Source organism: Staurois parvus, unplaced genomic scaffold (genome assembly GCF_062004578.1).
Source record: "Staurois parvus isolate SC_StPar_1 unplaced genomic scaffold, SC_StPar_1.0 ptg003232l, whole genome shotgun sequence".
NCBI lineage: Eukaryota > Metazoa > Chordata > Amphibia > Anura > Ranidae > Staurois > Staurois parvus.
In genome coordinates, this window is record NW_028321028.1 from 204,516 (window position 1) to 218,038 (window position 13,523).

The 13,523-nt window shown below is 44.6% G+C and overlaps 1 protein-coding gene across 1 annotated transcript in view; it reads right to left on the reverse strand.

Moving 5' to 3' along the window:
* SLC12A9 (solute carrier family 12 member 9) overlaps positions 1 to 13,523 on the reverse strand; it is a 48,815-nt gene that overhangs the window by 19,515 nt on the left and 15,777 nt on the right. The window contains exons 7-10 of the mRNA XM_089667385.1: positions 9,981 to 10,092; positions 7,113 to 7,270; positions 5,187 to 5,269; positions 1,341 to 1,465 (exon numbers count right to left, since the gene is read on the reverse strand). Of these exons, the coding sequence (XP_089523511.1) occupies positions 1,341 to 1,465; positions 5,187 to 5,269; positions 7,113 to 7,270; positions 9,981 to 10,092 (478 nt within the window). The remainder of the gene's footprint in view (positions 1 to 1,340; positions 1,466 to 5,186; positions 5,270 to 7,112; positions 7,271 to 9,980; positions 10,093 to 13,523) is intronic.

Below are 13,523 nucleotides of genomic sequence, written 5' to 3' on the forward strand. Positions count from 1 at the left end.
TCTTTAGTTTTTAAACCCATTTTTGCTAAATATTGTAATCTGCAAACCACATTTAATTGCTGTAAGCTTTTCATGAGAACGTATCCTCCAGAACAATATATTCAGACGACACTTCTCTGGGGTAGGTACGTTGCTTTGCAGGGTCTCCATGGAGCCTCAACATGGCCACTCCCAGATGGGACTACAGCCACAAAGACACATAAAGACAGCTGCTCCACTTAGCAGCTCATGATTGACAGCTGGTTGCCCAATATGCACCCAAAGGATCATGGGACATATAGTCCAGATATCAGGGATTTAGTTGATCCCACTGTGTGTGTTCGCTAACCAAGAAGTTTGAGGAATCTCTACGAATGAAAGTCATGGGCACCAGTATAAAAGATGAAGCCACTCCTATTGTAGTAACAACTTTGGGAATACCAGGTAAAACTCCGGACATGGACTTGAGGAAATCAAACCTTTAATTCACCAGCTGGTTTGACCTAGCCAGACTCATGTTTGCAAAGCCAAGTGCCTTCAAAAGCCTCCTACATGGTATATATACACCAACAATTACGTCACAATGCATATATTTCCTCTCTCACTTTCTGTACATTCAAAAGACTTTCTAAACTGTGCAGTATATGGCCTTGAGTATCATCTACAGACTGAGACACATTACTTCACAGGAAATAAAGGGTGGGGGGGGAAGTGAGCTGATAACTTTGCTTTTGCCAACAGAGGCTGTTAAAAATGTTAACGTTAAAAAGGAAACTCTGCAATATCTGGGTGCTGCCACACTATGACCTCTGCAAACCTCAACTCCAGCTCTCAGGTGCCCACCCCCCTTGGATCCATTCCTCCCACACATGATTCTGACAAAGTTCTGGAATCTCACATCACTTTTGAGAAGTAAAATCAACTTCATTGTTCAGCACAAGGACTGACACTCCACCCAGTATCCTCCCTCTAACATGATTAACCCTCTAATGGGGCCTAATCATAGAGCAGCTAAAAATCAGCTCTAGGACTTAAACCCATGAGGGGACGAAACATGTTAGAGGGAGGATCCTGGATGGAGTGTGTCAATATTTGTGCTGAACAATCAAATTGATTTTACTTCTCATAACTGGTGTGAGAGTCTAGAACTTTGTAGAATAAGGCAGCCCATCGATTTAAAATGTGTTTCCAGCTCACAGCAACTTGCTGTGGCATTTTTTAGTAAACTGCACCACAAAAGGTGATGTAAAAAAAAAAAAAAAAAAAATGTATCCAAGGTCACTTTTTATGTGCTAGCTTTCCTTTAAGGGAGCAAGAAAAAAAAAAAAAAGAAAAAAAAAAATACTCCGAAGGGCACTTACCGGAAGTTTGGTGCAGATGCCCACTCAAGGGCCAGGCAGGCCAGGTCTATTGCTGCATACGCCATGAGGTAGAAGACGGTGACAATGCCAGCTATGGTGTTTAGTTTTCCCGCTAACAAAACAAGCTGAAAAGAAAGATTGAGAAGAGGTCACCACAAAAATAATTCAATGGAGGTCTACATTTTAAAAGTCATCTCCAACTAAAATTGATATTTCAAAATTTTGCAGCAGACAGGTATCTTCACCAGGTCAAGTAAATATAATAGCCATTACAAAAAAAACTTACCATTGTGGGAGGGGCAAAGACACAAACTACCACAGGAAATTTCCCCATTGTGGGAGGGGCAAAGACAAACTACCACAGGAAATTTCCCCACTGTGGGAGGGGCACAGACACAAACTACAACAGGAAATCTCCCCATTGTGGGAGGGGCAGAGGCACAACCTACCACAGGAAATCTCCCCATTGTGGGAGGGGCAGAGGCACAACCTACCACGGTAAATTTCCCCATTGTGGGAGGGGCAGAGGCACAACCTACCACAGGAAATCTCCCCATTGTGAGAGGGGCAGAGGCACAAACTACTGCAGGAAATCTCCCCATTGTGGGAGGAGCTGAGACACAAACTACTAGAGGAAATCTCCCCATTGTGGGAGGTAGCATTGATACAAACTATTGCAGGAAATCTCCCCATTGTGGGAGCGGCAGAGACACGAACTATTACAGGAAATCTCCCCATTGTGGGAGGGGCAGAGACACAAACCAGCAGGGCAGAGACTACGAATGAGGGGGTAATAGAAGCATTCTTCTATATTACATTATCACCTAGTATGAATGATCATTCAATTCTACTAGGCGGGTCTTTAACATGGGGTAAAAGGGGCAGCTGCCCCGGGCCCAGTCCTTATTGTGGGGCCCAAATCAGCTGCCCCTTAGGTCCGCATTGCCTGCAAATAGTTTTCCTGGCTTTTGCTTATATAGTTTTACTATGCGATGCTGTGCGACATGGCTCCTCCAATCTTCCCTCCGCACACTGTCTCTTGGAGTCCTCTCCTTCTCTTTGCCCTATTCGTTCATGGTAAAAGCCAGCACATTGGCCTGCACAGAGCCTGCCCCTAACCCCCACCCACGTTGTTCCAGCAGCATGGCGTACATGGAGTGTGCCCCGTTTTCACCACTGGGCTTGGGATGCCCAGGAGGGATGATCAGTCTTTCGCACCTTCTTCTTCCTGCATGATATGATTGGTGCAAAGGCAAATCCTTGTCACAGCACGGGGGGTGGGCACATAGCTACGAGTTCACATGCACTGTACCTGTATTAGAAAAGGGGGTATCAATGCTGGGGGTATCTTGGATGACCATAGTATTAGAGGCATCAGGGGCATAGAGGGGTCACAGTGCGAGGCACATCAGGAAAATAGAGGTCACAGTTTGGGGGTATCAGGGATTTAGTGAGGTCACACTACAAGGAGTATCTTCTAGAGTGCATATGGTAACAGTGCTGGGGGAATATCTAGGGTGCATCTGGGGTGTAGAGAGGTCAGAGTGTTGGGAGGATATCTGGGGTGTAGAGGGGTTACACTAATGAGGGTATCTGGGGTGTAGAGAGGTCAGAGTGCTGGGAGAATATCTGGGGTGTAGAGGGGTTACAGTAATGAGGGCATCTGAGGTGTGTGTAGGAGGGGGGGGTCACAGAGCAGGGATGTAGAGGGACCACAGTGCTGGGAGGATATCTGGGGTGTAGAGGGGTTACAGTGATGAGGGTATCTGGGGTGTGTGTATAGGGGGGGGGGGTTCTGAACACGGATGTAGAGGGTCCACAGGGATGGTGGGGGTATCTGGGGTGTAGAGATGTCAGAGTGCCGGGAGGATATCTGGGGTGTAGAGGGGTTACAGAGCAGGGATGTAGTAGAGGGACCACAGTGCTGGTGGGATGTGTGAGGTGTAGAGGGATACAGTGATGAGGGTATCTGGGGGGTGTGTATAGGGGGGGGGTTCCGAGCACGGATGTAGAGGGTTCACAGGGATGGGTGGGGGTATCTGGGGTGTAGAGGGGTTACAGAGCAGGGATGTAGTAGAGGGACCACAGTGCTGGGGGGATATGTGTGGTGTAGAGGGATACAATGATGAGGGTATCCTTTCTGAAATCACTCCCTTGCTGGCTCTCATTATGCAAAGATTTGTAACTGGCAAATGAGCAAAGACAGAGTGACATGTTACTGGCCCTGCTAGTGATTCCATGAGACTGGCAGGAAGTCTTTTGGAGATCTTGGCCTTGGTGCCAACCCCGCCCTTGGTGCCAACCTCGCCCTTGTAACATCAGACTAACAGTGGAAAGCCAATTCTGCCTCCATTATGTTACAGGGCTTCCAGCTCAACAAGTCTTCACTTCTGCTCCTGGTGTGTTTGACTACTGGCTACCACATGCCAAAACCACGTGGAATAAGGTCCTGTGGGCTCCAGAATGTCAACAAAAAGGACTTGTCAGGACTTGTTCAAAATTGAAAAATCTCTGTGCCAATGAGCAATTGTTCTCATTTTTCCAACTGTCACCATCCAGGCTGAAGAGGTAAGTAGCAGTGTTTATGGCACGTTTATGGCACACCTTTGAGACCACATTCTTTCCACCTTGGCTGAGTATAGGTGCTGGACCAATGCCTTTAAAAATGTTTCCTGTTCACCATTAACCCATGCATGTCCGGACACTTTCACCCCCTTCCCCTGTCCAGGCCAATTTTCAGCGCCATCAGCGCAATGACAATTGCGCGGTCGTGCAACACTGTACCCATATGAATTTTTTAGCATTTTTTTGAGACAGATAAAGCTTTAATTTTGGTGGTATTTATTCACTGCTGGGATTTTTATTTTTTTTGCTATATAAATGAAAAAGTCCAAAAATTTTGAAAAAAAGTGTTTTTCTTATAACATTTTGCAAATAAATAATATTTCATCATAAATCTTGGCCAAAATATATTCAAGTATCTTTTTAGTAAAAAAATAAATAACTTAAAATTAGTTTATAACCAAAAATTATAGTTTTTAAAAATGTTTTTACATTTTTATATTGTTTGTTTTTTTTTTTGTTTTTACATACTGTCACCCTAGCAGTAGTGTCACCATGGTGACACTGTACTACTTGTGGGGGGGGGTGATGACATTTTTTTTTTTACATTGCTTTTACACCCATAAGGGCTGTAAAAGCAATCATTTCTCCTCTTCTCTGGCTGCATTCTTGCAGCCATTGAGAAATACTGTGAGAGCTGTGATTGGTCACAGCTTGTCACATGGTACAAGGCTGTTGTGAATAGCCCTGTACCATGTGATCTCTGTGATCATTCACAGATTTCACACGTAGTAAGCAATGATGTCAGAGGAAGCGACATCTTGCTCACTACTCTGCATGTGATCACTGATTGGCCAATCAGTGATCACATGATTTGGACCTCGCACAGAGGTCCTGTATGACGATCGGTGTTCCAATGTGTCCGGATTGCGGTGCTGCACGCTCCCAAGGAGCGCGCACAAGCAGGGGGGCAGGGAGGCCGTTTATAAACAGCCACCCGACCCTACACTGCCACCGTCTGGCCATTCATTTACAATGGCCGGATGGGAGGTGGTTAAGAGAAAAAAAAAAAAAAAAAAAAAAAGAAGGGGGGGGGGGGGGGGGGGGGGTGAGTGGGGGAAATCAACCCACCCACTGAACAGAGGTTTTTGCCCTCTGATGCTTGAAGTGTTATCACCATTAGAGTAACCCTGAACCCCCATGGCCTGATTGTAGCAATAGAAGGTCAGATGTGTCATATTACTTTACAGAACAAACAACATGAAACACGGAAGAGGAGCTCACCTGCACCAGGGCCCAGGTATAGAGGACAGCTCCCCAGGGGTTTCCTCCCTTGGAGACCAGCTTGGCAGGTGCTAGAAGAATTCCTAAAAGACAAATTATGTTCAAAACAAGGGACACAGATGAATTATATAGGTAGAGTCAGCAGGGTACCTAACATATTTGACATCTGGAGAATAGGGACACACAAGGTTAAGATGTCCCATCCAGACCATCAGTCAAACAGGGACCTGCAGATATGAGGTTATGTTGTCCTATCCAGACCACCCATCAATCAGGGATCTCCAGATATGAGGTTATGTTGTCCTATCCAGACCACCCATCAATCAGGGATCTCCAGATATGAGGTTATGTTGTCCTATCCAGACCACCCATCAATCAGGGATCTCCAGATATGAGGTTAAGATATTCCATTCACGCCGCTGTTAAACCAAGGCCTACAAATATGAGGTTTATAATGTTCCATCCAGACTGATGCCAAACTGGGACCTGGAGATAAAACTTATGATGTCCCATTTAGAGCATTGTCAAACTAGGACCTGCAGATATAAGGTAAGACAGGGCTTAAAATGTCAAGTCCTGAGCTACTAGCCAGGACTTAAGAGTTACTTGCCACCAGTTGCCCCACCCAACCCCTACCCTGCTACACCCCTACCTACTATCCAACCCAGCAATACCTCAAATGCCCCCATACTCACCCACCCATAATAACCACATCATCCTGAACCCGACCAAACCACCCATACATGTAGGTTTACATACAGACATATGTACATACACACACACACACACACACACACGTACACACAGAGACACATGTACACACACACACACACACGTACATGCATACACAAACACACACAGATACATGTACACACACATCCCTATAAAAAGTTGCAGTACTTCGTTACCATCACTCACAGAGCTGGGTACTGCACTCTAGGGGGAGGCAGAGAGCATAGCACACACTCCTTCCTTTGCTTTCACTTTGCTCAACTATTGAGCAGTCCGACGGCTCCCAGTGCGAGTGACAGATCCGGCCTGAGGTCTGAGCCTGCTCAGCAAAGCGGCCCTGGAGACACACTCGCCCACACCATAATTTCCACTCGCCAATGCGAGCAGGCGAGTGCAAATTTCAAGGCCTGTGGTAAGATGTCTCAACCAGACTACCAGTCAAGCCGGGACCTGCAGATAGGAGATTAACATTGAAACAACTCCCAAACCAGAAGCTGCAGATATAAGGTTAACGTGTCCCATCCAGACCACTGTCCAGTCCAGACCACTGCCAAACTGGGACCTACAGATATGAGGTTAAGATGTCCAGTCCAGTACACTGTCAAACTGGGAGCTGCAGATATAAGGTAGGATGTTTCATCCAGACCACTGTTAAACCGACACCTGTAGATATGACGTTAAGATGCCCATCCAGACACACCTGCCAAAGTAACCCATAGACATGAGAGCAGCTCACTCACTCCCCAAGGCCCCTGCTGTCAGGGTTATCAGAGAGTTGAAGAGGAAGTCTTTCACTATTCACTTCCCTATAGCTCTGAAGTGTTGCATGCATTGATATTGGCTCTTGTGAACTTGATGGGTGGCTGTCATTCTGGAGGAGTGGGCATTCCTAGGGAGGCTGAACTTGCATGAAGGCCACCCAAGCTAAATTCTGTATTCAGTGCGGAGCCTCCATGATTGAACTGAATTCCAATGAATGAAAAGGGCTGGGCCAAGGACACAGGCCCAGAGAGAAAAGAGCTAGATGATGCTTGGCATCCTCCAGTCAAGAAATGAAGATGACTATCTTCAGCTCCTAATGAGGCTTGCAAGAAAGGTTTACTTTTTTCTCTCAATCTTATGCAGCAAGAAAAAAAAAAAAAAAAAAAAATGAATGCCCCCCCCCCCCCCCACATATAAAAATAAACCTCTTACCAAACAGGTCATCCTTGGCCAGGGCATACAGGATGCGAGATGCCCCAATCAGGGTGCTCATAGAGGCAGACAGAGATGTGGCGTACACCCCGATTAAGACAAAAGGTGGCCAAATGTTGATGGGCCGGAAGAATCCATAGTCCTCTCTCAGGAGAGTTCTAATGGGGTAGAAGAAGATAACATGTAATTAGAACATTTTAGTAAATCCACCAAGATTAGAGAGACACAGCAAAGGCAGGAGAAATGTGGGTGTACAGTTGGATAAATGGTTCTATATTTAGGACGTATCCGGTCTATAAACCAGAGGCTCTGATTGGACGGTTGGATAAATGGTTCTATATTTAGGACGTAACCGGTCTATAAACCAGAGGCTCTGATTGGACGGTTGGATAAATGGTTCTATATTTAGGATGTATCCGGTCTATAAACCAGAGGCTCTGGATGGACAGTTGGATAAATGGCTCTATATTTAGGATGTATCTGGTCTATAAACCAGAGGCTCTGGATGGACAGTTGGATAAATGGCTCTATATTTAGGATGTATCCGGTCTATAAACCAGAGGCTCTGGATGGATGGTTGGATAAATGGTTCTATATTTAGGATGTGTTCGGTCTATAAACCAGAGGTCTGGATGGACGGTTGGATAAATGGCTCTATATTTAGGATGTATCCGGTCTATAAACCAGAGGCTCTGGGTGTACAGTTGGATAAATGGTTCTATATTTAGGATGTGTTCGGTCTATAAACCAGAGGTCTGGATGGACAGTTAGATAAATGGCTCTATATTTAGGATGTATCCGGTCTATAAACCAGCGACTCTGGCTGTACAGTTGGATAAATGGCTCCTTATATATGTGGTTATGTGCTTGGTTAGAGAAAGAGAGGATTTAGGACACTGTACTGCAGTGCTTTCTGTGTCTTCAGGCTTATTGGGTTAACACTACTACACAACTACTAACATCTCCATCCACCAGGCGGAACTGACAAGCAGAAAGTGTTCAAGCAATTCATAGTTGGCAGCTCAGAATTATGGGAAATGAAGGTCAGGAAAGAAACTTTATTATAGTGGTTAATGGACTTTTGGACCATAATTCCCAATGCAAGCTGGGTATAAAGGGAGAGAGCTGTATTTATCACAGGCTGAACATTGAGGGACTCTCTTTTTGCTGCAATGATACTGAGGTGTGCACAATAAATATGCCACAAGTCTCTGGCCATATGTTAAGGACCAGAGCTCCAGGTAGATGCAGAAATGAGCTTACTTCTAAACAGTGGGACCCCAGTTGCTATATAACTGGGACTGGTGAGAGAACACTGCTGACATGAACCTGTTGCCGTTAACAGAGACTGAACACATAAGAGCTAGCCATCTAACTAGCAGCATTATTTACTACATGCAGACTTCCTGTGCACCACTGTACAGACTGGGCCCCAATGCTAGCCAGCTGAAAAACTAAAGCTAAAGACTGCTCACTCTGAAGCTGCTTCACAAGAACCTTGTCTGTTGTCCATAGTAAGGGGTGCTAAATTTCATCGCAGACATTCATATATAGGGAGTGCATGCTAAAGTGATTATAGCCAACTGTTTACAGAGGAGTTATCGCAGTACTATTGCTGTTACTGTGTTCTAATGCCAATACCTATTTCTGATTTTGTGGATTACCAGCTTTACTCAAATTTAGCTTTATATAACTCCATTCTGTACCGCTATGATGAACATATTGTCTAGTGAACTGTGATTGACCTACTCCCTCATTTATGTGCATACTTCCATTTCATATATTGGGTTAATTTACCATTATTATTTCAGGTACTTACATAGCACTGTCAGTTTACGCAGCGCTTTACATATATATTGTACATTCACATCAGTCCCTAACCCTCAAGGGGCGTACAATCTAAGGTCCCTAACTCACATTCATACATACACATACTAGGGACAATTTAGACAGGAGCCAATTCACCTACCAGCATGTCTTTGGAGTGTGGGAGGAAACCGGAGTACCCGGAGGAAACCCACGCAAGCACAGGGAGAACATGCAAACTCCATGCAGGAGGTGCCATGGTCGGGAATTGAACCCATGACCCGTTTACTGCAAGGCAGACGTGCTAACCATTAAGCCACTGTGCCGCACCATGAACCAGTCTGATGTTTGCTTTTTGGTACTGAACCTTAAGGTGGCCATACCCAGTACAATCTGATTCTACAATCCCCTGGATGAACAGTTAGATAAATGCCTCTATATTTAAGATGTATCTGCTCTTTAAAAAGCAGAGGCTCTGGATGGACAGTTAGATAAATGCCTCTATATTTAAGATGTATCTGCTCTTTAAAAACCAGAGGCTCTGATTGGACGGTTGGATAAATGGTTCTATATTTAGGATGTATCCGATCTATAAACCAGAGGCTCTGGATGGACGGTTGGATAAATGGTTCTATATTTAGGATGTATCCGGTCTATAAACCAGAGGCTCTGGATGGACAGTTGGATAAATGGTTCTATATTTAGGATGTATCTGGTCTATAAACCAGAGGCTCTGGATGGACAGTTGGATAAATGGTTCTATATTTAGGATGCATACGGTCTATAAACCAGAGGCTCTGGATGGACAGTTGGATAAATGGTTCTATATTTAGGATGTATCTGGTCTATAAACCAGAGGCTCTGGATGGACAGTTGGATAAATGGTTCTATATTTAGGATGCATACGGTCTATAAACCAGAGGCTCTGGGTGTACAGTTGGATAAATTGCTCTAGAATTTAGGATGCATCTGGGATTTGTGATGGACTCAGTAAATCTCTATACCTTCTGTTGTAAGAAAGTTCTGTTGGGATTTGCAATAGTTTGGTGGAGTTTTTCTTACCTGTCACAGGTAAGTGCCGCTAGTATGAAAAGGATCAGGTAGACGAAGAATGTGATGATGACCGCGATTATTGTCCCCAGAGGAATAGCGCGACTTGGCTGCTTCAACTCCCCTGTGAAAATGGACAAGGTTTTAGATTGTATGTTCATCAGATTTCTGTTGTTGATTTTCCCCAACCCTTGTTACGATGTCTCAAGGAATAAAACCTGAATTGGTTGGAGAGCAAGGTTTTAGAAGATCTTATATTTTGCCTGGAGTTCATTTTTAAGATATAGGGTTATCGTCAGATTTAACTGCTGTACAGCCAAAACTATTGTTCCCATTTTGGATGGAGTAAGGAAGGGTTTTTACCGCCTGCTGTCTGTGTGCCATGGGGAATATTTCCAATCACTTCCTGACCTAGAGACACAATGGCATATGGAAACCCTTCCTATACAGCTGCCACAGATGCTTCCCTCCGCTTGTAAAATTGAGACCTCCCATCACTTTTTGTGTCATCAAAACAAATAGAGAGGGTTAAACATCCAGGCAGTCGTTACCCTTTGCCACTCCATCCAAAAAAAAAATATAGCTTGGCTTTAGATAAATGTTGAGCCTTCAGCTAAGGAAGTATTATATTTCCTTATTAAGTGACATATCAGCATGGACGTCACTCCACATCCTCAAACTCAATCTTTCCAAAAAACGGAGCTCATACTATTCCTTCCAACCTGTGCCCCCTCCCCTGACTTCTCCATCAAGATCAATAATACAACCATCAGTCCCTTTCCTCCCATCAGTCCCTCCCATCTGTCCTTTCAGCCCCAAATCCAATCACTGTCCAAATCTTGTAGACTTCACCTCCGTAACATCTCCAAGATATGCCCTTTCCTAACCTCGGAAACCACTAAGCAACTTATTCACTCCCTTGTTATCTCTCGCCTTGACTATTGTAACTCCCTCCTCATTGGCCAACCTCATTGCAGGCTATCCCCTCTTCAGTCTATCACGAATACTGCTGCCAGACTCATCCACCTTACTAACCGTTCCGTATCTGCCATCCCTCTCTGCCAATCCCTCCACTGGCCTCCACCCCTCTCTGCCAATCCCTCCACTGGCCTCCATCCCGCTCTGCAAATCTCTCCACTGGCCTCCACTCAGTGTCCTCCATCCCTCTCTGCCAATCCCTCCACTGGCTTCCCATTACTCAACAAATAAAAGTCAAAATTATTAATAACATATAAAGCCATTTATAACTCTGTCCCAAATGACATCACCAATCTCGTCTCCAAATATCACCCAAACAGTCCTCTGCACTCCTCCCATGACCTCCACTCCTCCCATGAACTCCTACTATCTAGCTACCTTGTCTCCTCCTCCCATACTCATCTCCAGGACTTCTCCAGAGCCTCCTTCATCCTCTGGAACTCTCTACCCCAGTCTATCCGACCATCGCCTACTCTGCTCACTTTTAGGTGATCCCTGAAAACCTCTCTTTTCAGGGAAGCCTATCCTGCCTACAGCTAATAACGGAATCCTCTATTTCTCCTATCATTTCATCCCCCACAGTTATTACCTTTTGTACCAATAACCCCCCCCCCCCTTAGATTGTAAGCTCCCAGGATCAGGGCCCTCCTAACCCTCTTGTATTGATCGGTATCGTTGCTGAATTGTCTCCCTTTATATTGTAAAGCTCTGGGCAAACTGTTGGCACTATATAAATCCTGTATAATAATAATAATAATAATAAATTATAATGTGCTATTCTGCTGCTCTGCACAGTCTGAACTACTAAGTGGAAGCAAATCTCATCTTCCAGCAATGTTTGCTCTTCCCTAATAACAGATACAAGTCTGTGGACACCTGAACATCTCATCTATATGAACTTGATGGGTCTCCCATTGCAAAACCATGGCCATGAATATGAAGTTGGCCTACGTTGTTGTCCAATCTTCTGTGAAGGCTTTCCAAAGATATTATAGTGAGCCTACAGGAATTTTTGCCCATTTGTGAGGTCAAATACTGAGGTTACATGTACTGGGAATATGATGCACTTCAAATGGTCCTCAGCCAAATGTAAACAAGTGCTGCAATGATGAAAAAAAAATAGATGGCGCTGCTGTCGAGTGTCTCCAATGCGATCCCCAGCACATTGTATTCTCCAGATAGACACTTATTCATAAGAGCAATGTTGCAGAGCCCAGCATAAGCTAACTCACTGTCTGCCCAGTGAAGGAGCTCATGAAGGGTTTCAAAATGTTGCTTTTACTTATATGTGTGTCTGTTTTGGAGCATACAGTGCGATGGGGGATTTACTACTATTAAGCTCTGGTTCACACATATGCGATTCTGGATGCATATTCAAACACCGATATTTGCATGACAGGCTAGGTATGTGTTCCTAGGTGGTTCACACTGATGCGATCCACAGGCATTGCGTTTTGAGTGCAAATCCAAACAGCGTCCTGTGCAAGTTTGGTGCTGTGCATTCGAGACTTGCAAGTAATAGAGTATAGTGACATGTGGAGGTCAGCATTCACAAATTATTGCGATTGACAGGTGTTTTTTTAAATGAAGTCAAGTCAGTGGAAGGCGACTTTGCGCTGAAGTCAGTGGAAATGCAGAAGCCAAAAATTACACTCAAATCGCAATGCTATTCACAAAGAAAACACATGCATAAATCGCAATGTGATTTCAGCACACATGTGAACCCAAGGTGAAGCTACGAATGTTGGATGGGAAGACCTGACTCAGAGTTGGCATTCCAATTTATTGCAAAGGTATTCAATAGGATTGAGGTCGGGGCTTTGTGAAGGCCACTCAAGTTCCTTCTCACAAAACTCCTCAAACCATGTCTTTATGGAGCTGGTTCCACTCTTCTGGTAAGGCATACATTTTGGAGTGTGTCTGTGGGACTTTTTGCACAGTCAAAAGGATATATTTGTGAGGTCAGGTACTGTTGTTGCAAGAAAAGACCTAGATCACCACCAGCATTGCATTCTTATTTCACTTAACACTTAAGGTGTTCAATAGGGTGAGGTCAGGAATCTGAAGGCCACTCAAGGTCCTCCACACCAAACTAGTCAAACTATGTCTTTATGGAGATATTGGTCGAAAAGACCTGGCCCATTCCAGTTCATCCCAAAGGTGTTCAGTAAAGTTGAGGTCAGGGCTCTGTACAGGCAACTCAAGTTCCTCCACAACAAACTGGTTAAACCATGTCTATAAACCTGGCTCCTATCTTCTGGGAAGGCTTCCCACAAACTTCTGGAGTGAGTCTGTGGAAGTTTGTGTCAAATCAGCCAACAGAACATTTGTGAGGTCAAGTACTGATATTGGATGATTCAAAACCAGCATTTCAATAAATTCCCCAGTTTCTCATTCGAGTTGAGGTCAGGACTGTGGGTAGGTCTCCAGAGATCCTCCACACTAATCCAGGCAAAATTATGCCTTCGTAGAACTGGCTCCACTTATCTGGGAGGGCTTTCCACAAATCTATGGAGTGCGTCTGTGTGAATTAGTGTACAGTCAGCCAGAGAAATATTTGTGAGGTCAGGCAGTGAT